Genomic DNA, 20,071 nt, shown 5'->3' with positions numbered 1-20,071 from the left:
TTGGCTGAAGCATAATTCAACGGATTTTGCAGCACTGGTTAGAACAGATGCATTGAACCTCCCAAAGAAGTCACTTTAATTTGCATTGTCAGTTAAATAATGAAGGGCTTTTATTCCATGCAGCAGCGGAATTTCTGATTTAAAAACGGTGCCCACTTGTAACGACACAAATCGCTTATAGAGCTGAAACTCCAATTACTCTTTTGCGTCAGCACGGAGTTCATTGCACCACGGACACAAGAAAGTCCCTTTAATTTCATTTTTGTAATCAGTTGGCAGTTTTTCGCCACGAAAAAAAAAAAAGAGAAAAAATGTTTTTTTTTAAAGGATACTTTGCAGTATAGAAAACTCTATAAAAGAAGTTTGTTTCCTTCTTAATATCATAAAGTTCTGTGACCCCCCCCCTCCCCAGAAACAAGACATTGACCTTGCATAAAAGAGACAAGCGTACTTGTATTCACGGAGAAATGACTGCTGGTTGGTGACCTTTGGCCTTGAACGAACAGACGGACCTTACGCAGCACGAAGCGGACTAGGTCGCCCCTCACGCACACGCACACACCTGTCCTGCTTATCTTCCAAAATGTTCACCGAAATAGACAGTTGGCCACCGCAATGCGGGTGGGGTTCGTGAGCGCCCTCCAGTGGTGACGAAACACCAGCTAACCGTGCCGTTAGAATGGTACGGGTGGGGGAAGGCAGAGTAGACGGGGAAAAGAAACGCGACACGCGCGCACGCCTAAACCTCACCATCCGAACGGTCGTCATTCACTCGCACAACTGCCTCCCGCCATGGAAGTCGGAGTTTTCGCCGTTATGCTGGCTCTCGCCACGGGCGGGATGTGGATGAACTATCGCCCCGCTACGGGAGCGGAGAGCGGCGGCACGGCCGAGTGGCGGGATCTCAATCAGGCCGAGTCGGAGACGCTAGTGGCGTTCGTAGTGCAGGAGATCGAGAAGCTGAAAGTGGAGCACCGGGAGTTAGAGGAATGTCAGAAGCTGAGCGTAGCCAGCGTGCTGAGCGGGAAGAAGCAGGTAAGAAGTACCAATGATTACGGGTCAGGGCTGGGAGTGCACGCTGTTTCCAGTTGGATTTCGCGTGTATTTTATTTCGGCCCAGAGGTCAATGCAAGGCGTCATTGCGGTTTATTTATTTATTTGTTACAACCACAATGAAAAAAATTTTAAATGAGTTGATGCGATAAAAAGGAGAAATACATCTACACATGCTTTTCTTAAATTTGTTTTATAATCGAGTGATATAATTCAACCTTTTTTTGTATATCGCATTCACTTCGTCAGCAAATAACTAGCTGACATTTTTACGGGATTAATTTTTCAATATTTTGAGTCCGACCGTATTAGAAATATATTTCATGTCCAATGCTTCTCCACTGGTTAAAGCAATCAGATTTACTTAAATAACCAACAAACCAACAGAGAGTGTTTGCAATACACTCCAATGACTGCCAATTTATAAACACGCCAAACACTTCCTGTTAGTATTCAAATGCTTCCATTAAAAGTAAGACGCCTAAATGCGATATTTAGGCAGCTTCCAGAATAATTCAGTTACTATTGAAGCCGCCATTCGAAATGCCAACCAGACTGTGCTTTGTACTGAATTGCTTTTGAAGCTGCATTGATGCAACATGTTTAAGCTGTTTAATGTGTTAAGGCAGCATTCCACCATATTTGTGTACAGGATGAACTGAAAACCTCTTTTCTTTTGCTATCACATTAAAAATGAAAGATTTAATCAGACTGCAGGTAAACCCAAAGCCATTGAAAAAGGTAAACACGTCGGACATACCTACATCAGTATTCTAGACAATCTCCATCAGTTTTGCAGTTTAATCATATATGCCTTCTCTCTCTCTCTCTCTCTCTCTCTCTCTCTCTCTCTCTCTCTCTCTCTCTCTCTCTCTCTCTCTCTCTCCCCCCTCTCTCCCCCCCCCCCTCTCTCTCTCTCTCTCTATTTTATTTTGCTGAAATAGCGTTATCATTGCTGTTGTGCTCTTGGAGATGCATCCTTCATAGATTTTTCTGGAGCTCACAAGAATTTTCTGACAACATTCTCATAAATCTAAGCAGTCGTTATTTAAAATTCCCATCTCTGTAGCAAAATCTACGAAACAGAAAACTCAAAGTATGTAGGGTTATTGTACGCAGTATTAATAGAATATGATAGTGGGTTGGATGCAACTCCCATACATATATAGTCTGAAATGGCTTAAATATGTGGGAGATACACGCATAAAGATATCAAAAATCGTCCATGTATGTGAACATTTTCCCCATCCATTTCTCATGTGTCCAAAACGAATTGAGTTCCCCAGGGACTTTAGGCAGTATAATGCGGCTAGCTTGCCATTCCTCTGTTGCATCCCTCTAAAGGTAAGTATTTCATGCTGTAGAAGTGTGTGTGTTCACGGGCTGGTTTGCCTGTTCTGAGAGGACGAAAAACCCGAGTTTCCGGGAGATAAAACCCATCCACCTTCGTATGACATCGGCTAACTCACCGTTTGATTGAAACACGAGGAGCCCTTCTCAGGTTCTTCATGTTGCAGATGGGACTCGAACCCATGTCTTTTTCACCACAAAGGACTCAATACGAAAGCTCGTGAATACATTTTGTGTGTGTGTGTGTGTGTGTGTGTGTGTGTGTGTGTGTGTGTGTGTGTGTGTGTGTGTGTGTGTGTGTGTGTGTGATTCGATCCATAAACATTGATGGAAAGCAGAGATGCAATAATTTCTACCAATCAGGCTGGATGCATGGGTTGAGTTGGTTTGTTTCGAAGTATTAAGTCTGTTATATGTTGCGTGCTTTACGTGATGAAAAAACAGAGCTTTCAAGAGGAAACCCCTCCGCATGAGACCGGCTAACTTATCTTCAATTGAAACACCATTATAAAAATTCTTCACCTCTTAGACAGGATTCGAACTTTAGTCTTTCCAGCCAAAGGGCATTGCCAATACCGAATGAGCTACGGAGGCTCGCCCATAAGATGGGCCAGCCTCCGTAGATAATTTTTTTCTAAAGTAATCAACACCCCAAGAACCAGCATATTTACTCTCTGCATGACTTGAGATTTGGGGAGTGCTATATCAGAAAACTAACCATGCCACCATTACTTTCTGGGATTGACTAACTCACTGCTGGGTAAAAATCTGTAAACATTTCTTCAATTATATTAACAGGATTGGCGATTTTAGGCTTTTGACTAACCCATTTGACTAGGAACTTTTTCAAGTAATGGAGTGTCTTGTCTTAATGACGATTTTTCTATTATGATAAAAAGTCCGAAAGTCGCTTGCAAAATGAAGACTTTTGTTTAACAACCTCCCCACTCATTTCAATCCTTTCGGTAATCTCTGCATGTCCGAGACGGATAATTTTTTTCAAGTGACGTTTTCACCCTGCAAAGCAATCTTAATTGTCAAACCAATTTGGAACATTTGACGAATAATTCAATGACAACGAGGTATACTGTGAGTGGAAGCAATGGTACTCAAAGTTTCTTAATACAATAAACTACCATTTAAATTTAATTTTGTGGTTAATCACTCATACACTTTAGCATCTTTAAGAACGAACGAAATTTTTTATCTTTCAATTTTTAATCGATTGAGTTGTTTCGTTCTCCTGATTTCAAGTCTTTCTCAAAATCTTCAAAAAATGCTGAGGTTAGGTAATTCCCATAACAAGAATATGAAGTCTTAAAACGTTTTTTTGCTTCACTCAAAAACCATTGCAGTTCTGATGCGACTCCACAGAGTAGTGTGAGCCGATGTGATATTTACCAGACCTGGTTCGAATCCCGTTTCAAACCTAACAAACCTTTATAAGAGTTTACCTCACCTAAACATGAGTTCAAAGGTCTCATATGAAGGTGGGAAGATGTTTTCTTAAAGTAAACTAGGGTTTTCGTTCTATAAACCAGACAAACCAGCCAAAGAACACACACATTTAACATATATAATACATTGCCCTCATAGCTTTAGTAATTCGGCAGTCATTCCGGTTCAACCAATGGTGAACCGAAATTTGTGGGTTACTTTCTCTTAGTTGTGTCATTTTTATGATGAGCAAACATTCCTCCGGGAGCACCCGGAGGAATGTTGAAAGTGCTGTTGAAGAGCGTTTCCATGTTCGGAAATGTCAATCGTAAAAAAATGCTGTCGTGTGGAGTAATTCTGTCTTATTCATGAAGTAAATACATCGAAAAAAAGTAGTAATTATTAAGTGTTAGTCTTAAGATAATCTCTTTAACTTTCGAAGTCCTTTTGTTTAGATCAGACAACAGCTGCCAAATTAATCACACGCTATAACTAGAGCTTAAAGTATTAAAAAAAAGGTTGGTAAACTGTTGAATATTCTTACTTGCGAAGTAAAGATTTCCTAAATTATTCAATATCTCATGTCACACATAATACTAGTAAACACACCTTATTAAAATAAGCTTAAATGAGACTAAAGGAAGTTAACGAGTTCAACTATTTTTCATAATTAATGAAGAAGGTTTATCTTAACATTTTTTCTCCACCAAGCATGGCTACGATTCCATGTCTGAAGATCATACTTAATCTCCTGGTGCGATCCTTTGTGTGACTCAAACAGATTTTTTTATAGTTGCCAGATCCACTTGCCTCTCCAACTCGTATACTACAATTACTCCATTTAGGCTGCTAATTTTCATACCCAAAAAGTGCTCTCCTAATATAAGAGTTCGTCATTAAATTGCTCCTAATATAAGTGCTCCCTATATAACTGCTCTGCATTAAAATGCTCCGCAATCCGATTCATTTGTTTAAAGTTAATAAAAACAATACCGGAGGAGGATTTTTATTTGTACCAGTTGGCAACTGGTTACTTATTTGTAGAAGTAACCAGTTGCCATTCCAATTAATGATATTTATAATAGACGGATTTTTGTTAAATCATGATGTCTGAAATTGAGATTTTTACAATGTTCATCTTTTCCAATAAGTTTTATATACGGTTGCTATGGATACGAGCATCCGTAGCTTAGTTAGTATAGACGAAGGCTCTTTTTTGGAAAAAGGGTTTTCGAATCCCTTGTAGGACGTGAAGAATCTTTATCAGGCCTTTTAAAGTAAAGGTGATCTCATATGGGGTGGCAAGGCTGCATCTGGATAGTTCAAGTTTTTTATCCAACAAATATTTTATCCAACCGGCTCCATGACCACATAGATATAAGTGGACACAAAAGTACGAAGCGTGCAGCATGGGATGGTAGCTCGGCAATCATGGGACTTCACTCCTCTTGGACGGACGAAATGTTTGATGGATGAATGGACCATGAATCATACACTATGATAAACGATACATATATAATATATATATATTTAGCAGTCCGAGCGGTTAGTTAGGATTTCAATCCTAACAAGAGCACTGATGCTTTTGAGGGTCTTTAGGTGTAGATGAATTTCGTCGTCCGGCGACTTGAAGTATCTTGAAAAAGAAAAATGTTCCACGACTGGTTTGTGGAGTAACTGGATTATATAACCCTTAACACAATCCTGATTTTAATGCTCATGTACAATAGGATAATAATTTTAACTAACAATTTGAAAAATGTCTCTGAGTAGTTTTACATTTCACTAATCGAATAGTTCAAACGATAACCATTTGAACTATTGCATCCCAGACAGTTTAAATTACTTCTAAAGGTCGCAGTGATGACCTTCAGACAACCTTGAAAAGCGTTCGGGTTATAAGAAGACGCACATAGAAACCCATGCATTGTTCAGGTTTTCCAATTATCTGTTCCTACTATCGTGTTAACATGTTCCTCACATTAATGATTTCAAAGTTTCCGATATCTCCTTCAAACAGAATTTACCTGAAGGCGGAGAAAGAAGAGGCTTCCATTACTTAAACCTCATTAAGCTTTTTCGACAATCGACTCGATGAGTAACCTCCTGTTCCTTAGGCAACACGTCTTTCGTTAGACGTTTTTGTAGTAATCAGATAATGAGCTTCCAGTGACCTGATTTTCATGTTGACCTGATTATTCATTTACCGAGTTCGTTAGGTATACCTAAGCTAGATTTTATCTTCGTATTGCATCCAGCGATGCTCTGTTAATGGAGAGATGGTACATTATGTGGCTACATATTGCGTGCTCATTCAATGCTCGCAATGAATACGTTTAATTATCTAAAGCATAGAATTCGTGGGCATTTGATACTCTTCTACGAATGGGTGATATAACATTACGAGTGTAAACGAGAATGCATTCACTGATAAATTATTTCGAAGTTGATCTACAGTCGGCATAACAGAACAGTATCCTTTATCGCCTTTGAGACTTTCTTTTAAATTCAATTCTTTATTTAAATTTTGTTTACTGATAGTAAACAAACAACTATCAGTTTTTTATAGTTTAAACAAAAACACTACCAATAAACTATCGGTGTTTGAAACCGATAGTTTCAAAAAATAATCAGCACTTCTAATTAGAATCTAAGCATAGCAAACTATGTTTGAAATATATTTTTTCAAAAGATATATTTCGGTGATTGCACCACATTTTTTTTTATTATTCAGTTATGTAAAACACTGAAATAATAGTTCCCGACAAGTTTCGTAAATCGTAGGATTTACATCTTCAGGGGGTCAATAGTATAACTTAAAAGTTTAAACAAGAGAATTAATAAATACAAATCATAACCGTCTGGCTATTCATAAAACTCAAAAAACAGAATGCAGTTATCAAACGTTATTGACGTTGAACAATACTGGACGATGTCACGTGTTCTCGTTCATACAGTCCGAGCTCAGATTGAGATAGATTTTTTATTAGAGCTGACCACACTTGATGGAGAATTAAACCTTGATTTTTATTGCATTGGGTTAGGTTGTTTAACATATTAGCAGCTTCTTTAAATTTTCTTATATAACTGTTGTTTTCTAGGTATGACATTTGCCAGAGTACATCGCGTCCAGTGGAAGTGGTATAGAAAGCAAGATCCGTTTTTTGTTCTCTTTTGTATTGTACGTCTTTTTGGTGTTCAGCCATGCGTATTTCTCCAGATCTTCCTGTCTGTCCTACGTAGCAAATCCCGCAAGAGCAATGGATTTTGTAGACTCCTGGTTTTTTAACAGGATGATGAGGTGGTTTTGGTGGATGCAGGAATCTTGAGATTTTTTCCATAGGAAGGAAGGCTACTGTTATGTTGTGTTTGTTCGTTAATTTGGCTACCTTGTCTGTAACATTTTTGATATAAGGAAGAGAGATTGCGTTTTTGTAATCCTGTTTTATTGTGTTGTTAGCTGGAGGCATTTTAAGGATTCTCTTGATGGTTTTTGTTTCATACCCATTCTGTTGGAGGAGTTGTGATAAGTATTTTAGTTCTTCATTGCATCTTTCTTGTGTGCTGGAGATATTGTATGCTCTGTCTCGAAGAGTTTTAATTATATAACTGAATAATAAAAAAATGTGGTGTAATCACCGAACTATATCTTTTGAACCAATTAGCCACAGAAGTCTACGCCTGCAAATATATTTTTTCATTTAGTTGCTAAAATATAAGTAAAAAATCCGCTAGTTCGAAATCCTGTTGACTTTTATTTATGTATTTAACCTATTGATTTATCAATTTTGAATGACATTCCCCGTCTAAAAGTATTCGTTTACTATTTATTTTAATCCAATTCATTCCTGTCAATACGATATTAGTTCGTTAATATATAAATCGATGCATTTCGTCCTAAATCAATTTCATACGTCACCTGATCAAATGACTTCACTTTATGCTTATGTCTTTTCTTCATTCGTCTGTGTTTCCCGAAGCGATAGCTGACTCTGCTAATATCTCCGCAATACCCGAGAGATGCCACCTGTCAGTTGCAATCAGCAAACTAGAAGTAATCTACTCGCAAGAAGAGGAAATCGTAGGATCATTCAATGTGCAGACTCTTTCATTAAGCAAGCAGACGTCTCCGATAGGGAGATCGGCCGACATTAAATGCAGCGAATGATGAAATCAGACAGCAAGTGAATAACGTCAAAAGAACGCAGGAGGAAACGACTTTAACAGAAGTCACGAGAAAAAGAAAAAAAAAAAGAAGTGGAAGAGACATCAAAAACTCCGTGTAAGAATCCAAGAATTCATATGCACTATTCAAGTGATAATCCGATTTTCCTGCAAAACAGACAAACCAGCCGGAGAACACACGCATTTAACCACTTCTATTTTAAATTATCTGTTGAAATAGTGATGTTCATCATTACTTTTACGATGTGTGTGTGTGTGTGTGTGTGTGTGTGTGTGTGTGTGTGTGTGTGTGTGTGTGTGTGTGTGTGTGTGTGTGTGTGTGTGTGTGTGTGTGTGTGTGTGTGTGTGTGTGTGTGTGTGTGTGTGTGTGTGTGTGTGTGTGTGTGTGTGTGTGTGTCGCTAGAAATGTTTCTGTCTTCTGTAAACCGACAGATGCAGTAGACAGACAAAAAGTTCGCATCACATAGTGCTAGTTGCCTACGGTAGCCATAGCAACCAACTTACCATAATTCCATTGTTAAACATCTGAGACTTAATCTAATTAGAAATAAAATATGATTTTTAGGCAAGTCTCCAGACTCAATAATATTTGACGGCAACGAAGACCTCCATGTGTTACTGTGTAGTTCTGGACCGCTCTAAATTCAATTACAGTCTCGTATGGCAAGTGACTCTAACTAAGCATTCGCGTTAACATTGTAATAACACAAAAGTCATGAAGACTTAACCACACGTAATGGACAAGCCTTTTTATTTTCATTGAAAATGAGCATAAATTAAGAATTATAAAATTATCGAATGTTAGAATTTTAATTCCGTAATCAGACAGTTTACTGTAGTTCAAAACGCGCGCACAAAAACATAGAACTATTTTTTATATTTTTTTTTATTCAAAATGATTTTCTAGTTCAAAATCAAATATCTTCTATGTAGGAAAAATAGTTCACCGTAGTTGAAGAACTACGCATGCTCCAAACACGTATGCAATCGGTATTACAAGGAGAAAATAAACGATTTAAAATAGCTTGCTGTTTAACCAAAGGGGTTCGAACGATATAATAAACAGGAAAAAAAAAATTCAAAACACATTAAAAAACTTGGGATATTAAATCAGGTTTCTTAGAGGATAAAAATAGTTAAAAGTAGACAAACGGATAAGTCAAAACATAAACAGCATCCTAAAGAAAAATTACAGAGTTCAAAAAGATGAAAATGCTCTCTCCACATTTTTAACCCTTCATAAGTTTCTTCTTAATGGCTTTGATCATTATTTTTCTATCAGTCCTTTAATATATTTCTTAGCTCGGCCTTGCATTCTTTTTTATGGTCTGCAGAAGTTTGTTATCTTTCTGTGCCAAATAGGTTTTGTTTTTTTTTTCTATTAAATCGATATTTTTTTTCTCTATAAGGTTGTCTTATTGTTTGGGCCGTTTATTTGTGATTATAGCCTGCACATTCTCTCTCTCTTTTTCTGTTCGTTTTATCACGGCGTTTCCCACCAGCAAAATTAAAAGCCTCCTAGAAGTGTCGCTTGAATCATAGAGGAGGTGAATTGTAACCAAGTTATTGCGTGTCGTCGGTGGAAAGTACAATTTATTTTTCCTGCAGATGCCGCTAAGGTAAAAAATCGCCGTAACTCATTACCCGCCTAGAGACACCTTTTGTACTTCACGCCTGCTTGGAGTATGAAATGCACGCCAGTACGTACAATTGTGACCAGACATGCAAAGCTTCTGTTTTATGGCGACTTCCTTCTGAGAATTTTAATAAAAGTGCTCACATTATGGCCGGCGTATCAGCAAAGCCAGCACACGTGCTTATGAAATAAATAAAATAAATTGCAAGTCTAGGAACCGGCTTGAAATATGTACAACTGGGTTTCTGATAGAAGTAGAGAAAAAAGATTCCCCGGTGAGATTTAAGAGATCCGAAGCTTTTTTTTTTTTACAACCTTCATTTAGTTTATCCACGCTAAATTAGGTATCTTTTTTCCTAAACAGTACAACAAAGTACTTGAGGTGCATGCAAGTAGGGTTTTTATGCATAAATTCAAATGCCAACCACAAAACTCGTTTAAATTGTCTGGAAAAGGTGTTGGCATGGCAACGAATGTACAGGGATGATATTATATAGCACAACAACTTCATGATACTGCATCTCACTAGGATGAGAGAATTCGTGTAACAGTTAAAATGCGTATTAACAATGGACAGTATCCTAACAATCAAGTTAATGCAGTGCTTGTTTCTTTGACTCACACGCCTACAATTAATGCAAGTAGTGTTATCCCACGAAGCTCGTTTTACAGGGGCAATAGAAGCTGTGCAGTAGAACCGGAAATAGTTTAAATGTGTGTAACATACCGGATATGTACGTCATCAGCAATTCTTTTGCCTTAAACAATGTATTACGTTGACTTATTTTTCTCCTTTCCGCTAGTACGTGATAGCTCTTTTTTATTTTATTTCCTTTCTTCTTAAGAAGTTTGTTGGACGAATGAGCGTATCTTATCCCCTAAAAGAAGTGTAGAGAACAAACTTCCGGCTGCACAGAACACACTAACGGTTTCATTTACTACGAGGAAACTCCAAACGCGATCTTAGGTCATAGCTCGCCAAGTCAGCACGTAAAGTTAGGTGGGTGAACGCAGGTTTCACGCTGTCATCTGTCAACCCCTTGATGATCGATCAGAAACAGCTTGCTCGACGACGCTATTCCGAACGGCATCTTAAAGAACAATTCTCTGAAGCGTGATGGCTTGTATCGTCCATTAGGTGGCTAAGGAACAGGACTTTGTGGCGTTCATGGCTGTGATTGCAGAGTTAAATAAATACGCGCATGTCAGACGAAGAAGAAGAAAATTATTTGGAAAAAGAATGGCACGCGCTCGTCGATTGTAAGTTTCGAAAACAAGCAGAGGAATAAATATAATTCTAATAAGACTGTGGCGCCACCTGGCAATCAACTGTGCTGCTAATTGCAGCAAAACTATTAAAAAATAAAATTAACACTAAATATCGGTTACAACGCCGCCTGACGGTAACCGGTGTCCCTAATGGAATTAATTTCTAATGATGAAGCTCCACCTGGCGGGCAACAATGTCCTTAATAGCAGCAAAATGCTAAAAATAAAATTAAAACTTATTGTCGAACACAACACCACCTGACGGTAAAATTTATCCCTAAGGAATCAAATTGCCCAAAACTGTTATTTATAGTATCGTCCATAAATCGCCATCTGGCGGTAAAGTTTGTCCCTAACAGAAGTAAAGTTTTAAAAATACGTTTCCAAGTACCATGGATTTCAGCGCCACACCACGGTCACTTTTGTCTCTAAATAGGAAATGTTTTACATTTTATTAACTTCCAAGACCAACAATGCAATTTTTAGATAATATTCGGTTTTTATGCGCCCTCGAAAAGTAGAATGAAAAAAAATAAAATTTCCTTTAAAACAAAATGCCTCTGTTGTCACCGAATTATTCAATAGTTGGCTATATACATGAATAATTCATCGTCCATTCTCTTTCTCTCTCTCTGTTATCTCTGGAAACAAGTTTTATCTTCTTAATCAATGCAATATCTTTTAAACGCTCCACTGGTTTGTTGTACCCGAGCGAAGCCATAGATCAGCGAGGGATTTGGCCACACTCCAGTTCGAGCGTGTAACAAATCCTCTCCCTGACATATTGTAGAAATATTCACTGAGTTGGGTCGCGAAACAGCTACAAAGACTGAAATATTTAAAATAAGTGCAGTTAGGCCTACCAGGGTGGAATACGAGTTGGAAATGTTTTCTCGGAAAGTGCGATGAGGATATTCATCCAGACGGGTTTAAATGGAGTTCGCTCTGCTACCGAATTATTTAAAAGGCTCTCCACTCAAAGTGCTTAACGTAATTGTTTTCTTGCGAAATGTTGCGCACGTAATGTACACATACCTAACAAAAGTATTAGAGCAAAAGTATTGCTGGGTCTGTTGGGAAAAGGATAAAATATGATTTCATTTCAGAACAGGATGGCTTAGAAGATGAAAACATCTATTTTTTTTTTTCCAAAGGGAATAGAGAGAAAAACTGTGCAGACAGAAGAAAGATAGAACAGAGAGAGAGAGAGAGAGAGAGAGAGAGAGAGAGAGAGAGAGAGAGAGAAGAAAAAAATCGTTGGCATGTTCAGATTCCACTGTGGCATGCATGTCTCGGAATGTCTCCGACTGGTAAATAAAATTCATTGTACGATGTGAGACTACCATCCTGCTCACCGGAGAACTGAAGTGGCTTCAAAGGTATCATGTTTAATCTCAGAATCACAGATTATCCAATACATGCTATTGGTTTAAAACCTTCCGTAGGTGGTCACTCACATAAAAATTATAACGAGATGTCCTTTGGTCAGAGAGACCCGTGTTGGAACCCGTTTGAGGTATTTTTAGGGACTTTTCACCTGAAGGTGAGTTAGGTGGTCTTTACACTTTTAGCCCTGGTACTTTTTTTTTTACCAATTATATATTTGGTTTAATCATTTATCCAAGTGTAAACAAACAAGTTTACTAAGACAAATGATGAGAATTTATCCCACCTTTACCACGAGTTGCCTCAGTCCTGAAAATACTCCATGCGCAAATTTGGTTTGCTTACACTTCGATAGAGGATTAAACCAAGTATATGTTTTTTTGTGTTTGTCTGTTTGTCTGGAGAATACCAACAACTGACAGCTATAATAATCGCTTTATGACTTAGCTGTGTAATTCTAGATTAGGCTTAAAAGTAATGACTTTTAAGTCTAATCTAGAATATTTGCATATTTTTTATGCATCATAAAATATACATTTCAAAGAGTGTAATAAAACACAAGTTACATTTGAAAATCATCACGACTAGAAAAAAAAAGGCAAACAAACAGATCGAGATGCTCTAATTACAAAGGAGAGAAAAAGAAGTTAGTTTGTTCTAAGAATGCTGATTGGAGGCTTCAAAGCTGTACTAAACGTCCTATATTGTCTTCTCTGGTCTAGAGGAGGAGGAGGATACTACTTATATTCTGTCATTACTGAAGTGAACTGAGAAAACGCTTTGCTGAATGCAGTTTCTTCCCTTTTGTGCTTTTTTCGCTTATTCAAGGAGTCCGATAAACTAGGGGTTTTCATTACTCAGGGATGTCCCTAGAAATTAATGGATGCTTATTGTGTGGGGAAAAAGAGAGAGAGAGAGAGATTGGTTTTACCAATCTCTCTCTCTCTCTCTCTCTCTCTCTCTCTCCGTGGATGTGCTGTATTTAGGATACGTCCATTGATTGCCATGGTTACAGTGTAGGTCAGATGCACTACATTCCCGAAAAAGTATTGGAATAAGGTAATGTTCGAAAAATCTTTTTTCTTTATTTTCAAAAACGCGCAGTTTCCATTTCTCCATCAAAATTGTAGTCATTTTCCTGCAGTGAAACTGGACGTTTTATTCTAGCTCTCAACCGATATTCTCGTTCTAACTCGCTCCAAAGCTACCCTTTATGGTTCAGACAGTCTACCGGGGATGAGACTTTTGTATTGTGATTTACTCAAACCATGTTGCCAAGGCCTTTGCAGTGTGATAGTGCATTATCATGTTGTTTCGTAACCGGATGGTTGCCATAGAAACGTAACAGCTTACGCAACAAAGAGTGTAAAGAATGTCAATGTATAAAATTATGGTTCATTTTTTTGGAGGGAAATCTCTGGGAAATATGAAGTTTTCCTGCTCAAATCGTGTAATATTTCTGTTATTTTTTCCACTGAATGTATACAATAGTTTTAGTTAAGATTGGAAGCTAACTGTTGGTTATTCTATTGTCTTTTTGGTCGGAGCGAGGTGTCAAATTATAGTCTGAAGATTTGGCATGAATTCTGGATCTTGAAGATGGGTGTTATTGAAGATTCAGCAGGCTCTTCCCTGCTGAAGTAGTTTGGAGCTTAATTTTGTGATATCAGTTGAAGATTTACGGTGTCAGTCAAATACGGCAGAACAGGAAGTGTCTGTATCAATAGATCTGCAAGTATAAGATCACACACACACACACACACATGCAGCCTGAGTGTTTTTCGATGAACAGTGCAGATGAACTCCAACGCTGCAGATCAATAAATAAGAATAGACAGATAAAAAATGAATGAGTGAGAGATAGAGAGAGAGGAATATTTCTTGCAATTGCTATAGAAGGCAAAAAAAAAAGACCCCAATGGAATTCTCTTTCGAAGAAGTGTAATCACGCTTTAAAATTTCCCCATGTGTGTTTGCACGAACCAAACGACTTCTGCCAATATTATTCTACGATTTCCGTACTGGTTTGACGTCATCGTTTTGATAGATGGGCGTTGTGGATTCCAGCGAGTAGTGCTTCGCTTCTGGGCCAGAAAAGTCGAATATTAAACAAACATGCAGCGGGGAAAAATATTTAAAGTTTAATCTACACCGCTGCCGAAGGATACAGTCCAAGGTCTTCGCTATCATCTTTATGTACTCTCTCTCTCTCTCTCTGTTTAATTTATTTCAGCTTCGGTAGCCTCCTTTTTCTCCTTGCTCATCTTTCGTTCTTACCTTTCTTATTCCAACTCAACAGTCAGTGCTGCCACCTAATTTCATAAATGTCTTTTTTTTTTCACCGGTTCACATTCTGATTAAGATTAAGTTGAATCTTAAATGTAATTAAAATATGACTCATTGCAAATATTCTTAAATGTTTTCACTATGAAACATCACGATAAATATTAATATTCAATAATAATTAACCTTTTTTTAAAGCCAATGTTTCTGATAAGATGTTTGACTGATAATAATGAACAAGATTTTATCTTCGTTACTAAAAAAAGAGATAAATAATTCAAATGCCCCCAAAAAAAAATCCACGACCAATTTTTATTCCTTGAAACGAAAATGATAAGAATGCAAAATATGCTAACATAGAATTTCCCTTTCCAATTGTGACTTCTTACAGACTTGAATGTTTCGTAATTTATCCACGCCATCGCTAGGCATTTCGGGAACTTTGGAATGGTTCCAGCAGGGCGAAGAAAGAGGCTCTCTTGGAGGCAGTTTCGAGGCAAGCATGAATGTAGAAGATAGTTCTACTGGCCATTTTTTTTCTCTCCCCCCCCCCTCTTCTCCATCTTTGACGTAGATATTTCGTTCCCAAAACCAGTATGGCTTCTTTTTCAGAAGAGATTTCAAAAGAGGGGAAAATTTTCTTCGATAAAACCAACATAATGGTGCGAAATAACACAGAAGTTTAAGATAAATAGTTCAAAATACAATAGACAACAATATAAAGAAAGTTCAATTATGATGTCATTAGCACGTGAACTAGTCATTTTTTATAGGTTAGCTGGTTTTTTTCAACAATGTTTTTACTTTGCTGTAAACTTTTGCTTTTCAGAATTTTGTCACGCGCTTCCATTGTTGTGCTGAAAGGTAAAATTTATACAAAAGAGCAACAAGGAATAAAAAATGAACTGTTAAAAACAGTGTTCACAGACTACATTGATCGCTGTGGTATTAATCGAGTCTTGAATACATAGCTGGTTCTATTATCGTCTAAGTTGTCCAATATTGCTAATTCTTTCGCTCTCTTTTCGCAATTAATCCGTCTTTGGAATTTTAGATTTTCTAATGAGAAAACTTAAACAAATTACAGTTCTTTGTAAAGCCGAGCTAAATCTTGATGCCATAATTTTGCCTTGTCACATCTAAATGCTTCACTTTCTCTCACGAAACCTCGATGCAGTTAAGTGGGGGGTAACTGAAGCTTCCCTTTTCCCCGAAAATAAATCTTGACACAAATGAGACACAGTGATTAACTGCCTGGGAGCTTCCTGTCATTTGTATATGCTAAATTACCATAATTAAGTACGTACCACGTTTCCGAGATGCAAAGCTAATTATATAAAAGACAATGAGGAAATGTTCTGAAATAAAAAAAAAAAAGATAAAACGCAGAAGGCAAAATAAATAGGAAATCGATTGGATTTAATGTTCTCCACTGAGATTGGCTTCGGTGAAAAACTGCTGAAATTCTCGTTTAGCTTATCCCACATTGGATACCTCTAATTACTTTATTAACGAATAGGAATTATAATTACTCCGACCGCTGTGCTCACAACGAACGGATTATCGAAGCCAAAGATATTTCATCATCTCAACAATCGAATTCGATTTGCGACTTTAGGTGAACTGCGCATGCGTATAGAAAACCAAGTGGCTTTGGTGATTTATAAGTTTGAAAAAATTATAAAACACGAATAAAAATATCTCAGAAATGGATAATTTCAGTTCTATAAGTTTCGGTTGCGTATCTAATTACATCGTCCGATGGTGAAGTTCCATATGGGATACATGGCTTTAGGAAAGATGAAAGCAAAAACAAAACAAATTTGCATCGTTTCCTTTTCACAATAAACATCCTCTTTGCCACCTATCCGATCTATCGAGATAAAGAAAAACCAATCTGCAAACGGAGAAGCATAATTTCGGAGATAATCGAATATGGAGATCCGAACAAATAGTCGAGTGTCTGTTTTTCTTCTCCAATTACTTTGGGAGTTGGAAAACAAATCTGCTTGCAATGACTGAAATGTGGGCCATTAAAATGAATGATTTCGACGAGTTTAAAGAAACAAAAGAATACCAAAAATGGACTTTATAAAAAGATTTATTCTGCACCAGGAAACGAAAGGAAAATGCTAATGGAAGTGCTGAATATATAAAACGGTTTTTGCAAAAGCGTCGTCGGTTTTTGCCGATTAGAGAATGCACAAAGATTTTGAAGTATTTCGCTAGTCTGTAGACCGTAGACACTTAGATTGTAGATTATTAGACATTATAAGTAATCTAGAGGAAGAACATTCGCAGAAAGCTTGACTCCAGATTACTCAGAATGCACTAGTCTCAGAATGATTCGGTCTTGAAGATAACAAGAATGACTTAGTTGTCAATTCTTTATAATACTTCTCTATTGTTGATTTTTAAGAATGTATCGATTTTAAATTACTCCATCCATTCATCCATCCATTCTCGTCCGTCTTAGACGGTTGAGTTCTATGATTAGGAGTTCTGGGCAGTTTAATTCAGCCGACTTGCTATTCGTCTGTGGCATCCCTCTAAGGGATGTCGATTTGCTTGTTTTGAGTGACAAAACCTCCAAATTCCCTTCTCAATATAAAACCGGCTAACTCACCTTCAGTTGAAATGTCCTTATGAAAGCTTTTTGTCCTAGACGTGATTGAAATTCGGGCGCCTTACCAATCACAGTTCATCGTTGAAACAGACTGAGCTACGGAAGCTCATTTCAAATTATTACGACGTGAAAAATCTGGATTCTCAGAACACTAAGTTTCATCTCCACTTTTCAGTCACCAAAATGCTTTTCGTTCTTTCCTCTATAAAACCATTTGAAGATTTTTATCGTGAAATCCAGTTGCTAAAACCTGCGGGCTAAAAGGTTGGATAGGAGAGGAAAGCGTAAAACTAAACTGGTTTATAATTAGCAATTCCTACATAAATCAATTGCGATAGTTCCCCATTTGTACATCGTTTGATTATCTGCAGTATACTAACTGCTAACTTTGCAAAAGCGAAGAGATTAAACACCATGGATGAAACCCATTTGTTTATTGTTCCGGGGAAAGTAACAGGGCCAGTGAATTTAGCTGTTAATTAGTGGCCAAACTTGCTCGCGTTGTACAAACACGTGCAGTTTCCCCTACTAACCAATCACTATCGAACATGAGAGAGAGAGAGAGAATATCCCCAAGGACTTTCACACAAACATAGGAATCATGTTCCTCTTAGAAGCTTATTACAGCATGGCTTCGGCGACTTTCCCAGAGGACATTGCGTATTTGTAGGTTTAGTACTGCTAGAAAGATTCTGCTGATGGGATTGCAGCCAGTAAAGTGTTTATAGCCGAGAGCAGTCGAGATATTAATCAAGCGTGTATTATCAATAAGTCCCTATGTTGCTTGCTGTAAGCGATCGTAATTGTATGCCTTACAGCGACAGCTGGCGGCTTTGATTGAAGTGTCTCTTAATTCTTCAAAGGACATGTTGTTGGTGCGATGTTCAAGGAGTATTTGAAGACGAACGGAAGGATTGTAGATACTCATAACGATGCTTAATTAACATCGCGGAAATAATTAGACATTTGGTAGCAACATCAAGATGTATTTGTCAATGAAAAGGAATTATTTCGGAAACGTTTCTATTGATTTCTATAGAATTGTCTCCGTCCTTTTTGTTTCGTTTTCTCCGAAATATTTCTAATTTTGTTTGAAGCAAATTTTATGGAATTCGTTTCTCCAAACAGCAATGATTTCATATGACTTCCATTTCACCGGTCCTGGTTGGCTGCAGGTTTGAATCCCGCAGTAACGTGGATGTTTGTGATGGTCTTTAGGTAGGAGATGAATTTCGTCACCCACTTCAGTTCTCCAATAAGTAGCGAGACCACCTTTCTTTGCTTACTGGAGGCCTGAAGTGGCTTGAAAAATTTTCATTCGAGTCGCTAGAGCAGGCTTTCCAGACCAAGTAAAACAAGAATTCAAAAAATAATAAAAAAAAAGGAAAAATCTTCAGACCACCCCTCTACGGTGCTTATATATTCTAGATTTATAACTTAGTTTACATTTCACTTTTCTGCATAACTTGAAGAAATTTCTCTAAATTCAGATCTAAGTGCCCTTAACTTACAACTAAATGCATGTTCCCTTTTGTGTGCGTTTTTCTATTTTTATTTGGATCATAAATATTCGTTGTACCAACAAGGGATTAACAGAAATTAACTTGAGAAATATAATAGATATTTTGTTTCTTTTTTTTTGTTATTCCAGGAAGGAAAGATGACGAATTATAGCATCACCTTGAAGGTCCAACCTCAGCTGTCTGATAGTGACGAATGTATTCAGAAAAATTCAACACTTTCCATATTTAACGTGAGTATATTTAACTCTTTGAACACGAATACACCAATATATTTGATATGTATGAATACAAGTCAATATTTGGATTCCGTTCTATTGTATTTAATACTACTTAAATGAAAGAAAGAAGAGGAAAACTAAGAGAGAAGGAACGAGATAGGCAATACATCGAAAAACAATAAAAAAAGAGCCCGGATGCTACTATGTGATTTGGAGAAGAATAAACTAAGACATTGGAAATAAACGTAACAACACTCATGCATCACTGGAACTAATTTCATTGTAATTCCAATACTCGATGCGGGTAATAATATTTACACGGAAACAAATCGCTAACAGAGTACACCTAAATGACGGCTTCGTTCACCTCACACCGGCTCAGTCGTTAGCATGTCGAACCACATTTCCCAACTAACAATCATCCACCGATGCATCTTTAATAAGCGTAGCTAAAAGGCAAAACATTAAATTGCTTTCAGTTAGTTCTCTGACGGGTCTATTACCTTATGATGCACGGCGAACAAAGCGCTTGTGGACGATGAGGCTGCAATTTCTCCCCATCTTCGTGGCTGTTTGTATTATGGCCTCATTCAATATAAACGTCAAGTCGTTCAAAAAATAAACAACGAAGAGGCAAGTTTAGCAATTTTCTCACAAGGCATCTTCAGTAAGTCATGTTTTATGGGCTCCATTATTATAAAAGCTTTTGTTTTCTAGCAGGAATCAAGTGGCAGGCGATTATCTACACTTTGTAACTAGTACCAGCAGTCCTACGTTAGAAGGATACTTCGCCGATTTTTTTTACAAGCTCCCTTGGGATATTTTATATCTTGTTGTCAGATAAGGGACGTTACTAGCCTCCGGTCTACTCTCGGTGATCTCTCTCTCTTTCGGCATTCTTTGGGGACACATCTTGCAGGCTTTGGGAAGTTTTATGAATCTTTTCGTAAGAAATGTTTCTTCTATTTAGGATGGAGTCGTATTCTCCATCTTTAAGACTCAAATTACATCCGAGACGTATATAGAAAGAAAAAAAAATCCAAGCGTCTATTGACGTTATTGTTCCTTTTAATAACTCCCAGTAGTTATAGAAGAAACACGAAAA

General features: G+C 37.4%; 1 protein-coding gene across 1 annotated transcript in view; it reads left to right on the top strand.

Moving 5' to 3' along the window:
* The first annotated feature begins 795 nt into the window (after positions 1–795).
* The window catches only part of LOC150102466 (uncharacterized), a 37,612-nt gene continuing 18,336 nt past the window's right edge, over positions 796–20,071 (top strand). Inside the window, exons 1-2 of the mRNA XM_090399497.1 lie at positions 796–1,035; positions 18,877–18,978. Coding sequence (XP_090255623.1) covers positions 817–1,035; positions 18,877–18,978 — 321 coding nt within the window. The 5' untranslated portion in view covers positions 796–816. The remainder of the gene's footprint in view (positions 1,036–18,876; positions 18,979–20,071) is intronic.

The sequence above is a fragment of the Typopeltis vanoorti genome, chromosome 10 (genome assembly GCF_054136105.1).
Source record: "Typopeltis vanoorti isolate ZY-2024b chromosome 10, IOZ_Tvanoo_1.0, whole genome shotgun sequence".
NCBI lineage: Eukaryota > Metazoa > Arthropoda > Arachnida > Uropygi > Thelyphonidae > Typopeltis > Typopeltis vanoorti.
Note: the sequence above shows the minus strand (reverse complement) of the source record. Positions and strands in the feature narration are given on the sequence as shown.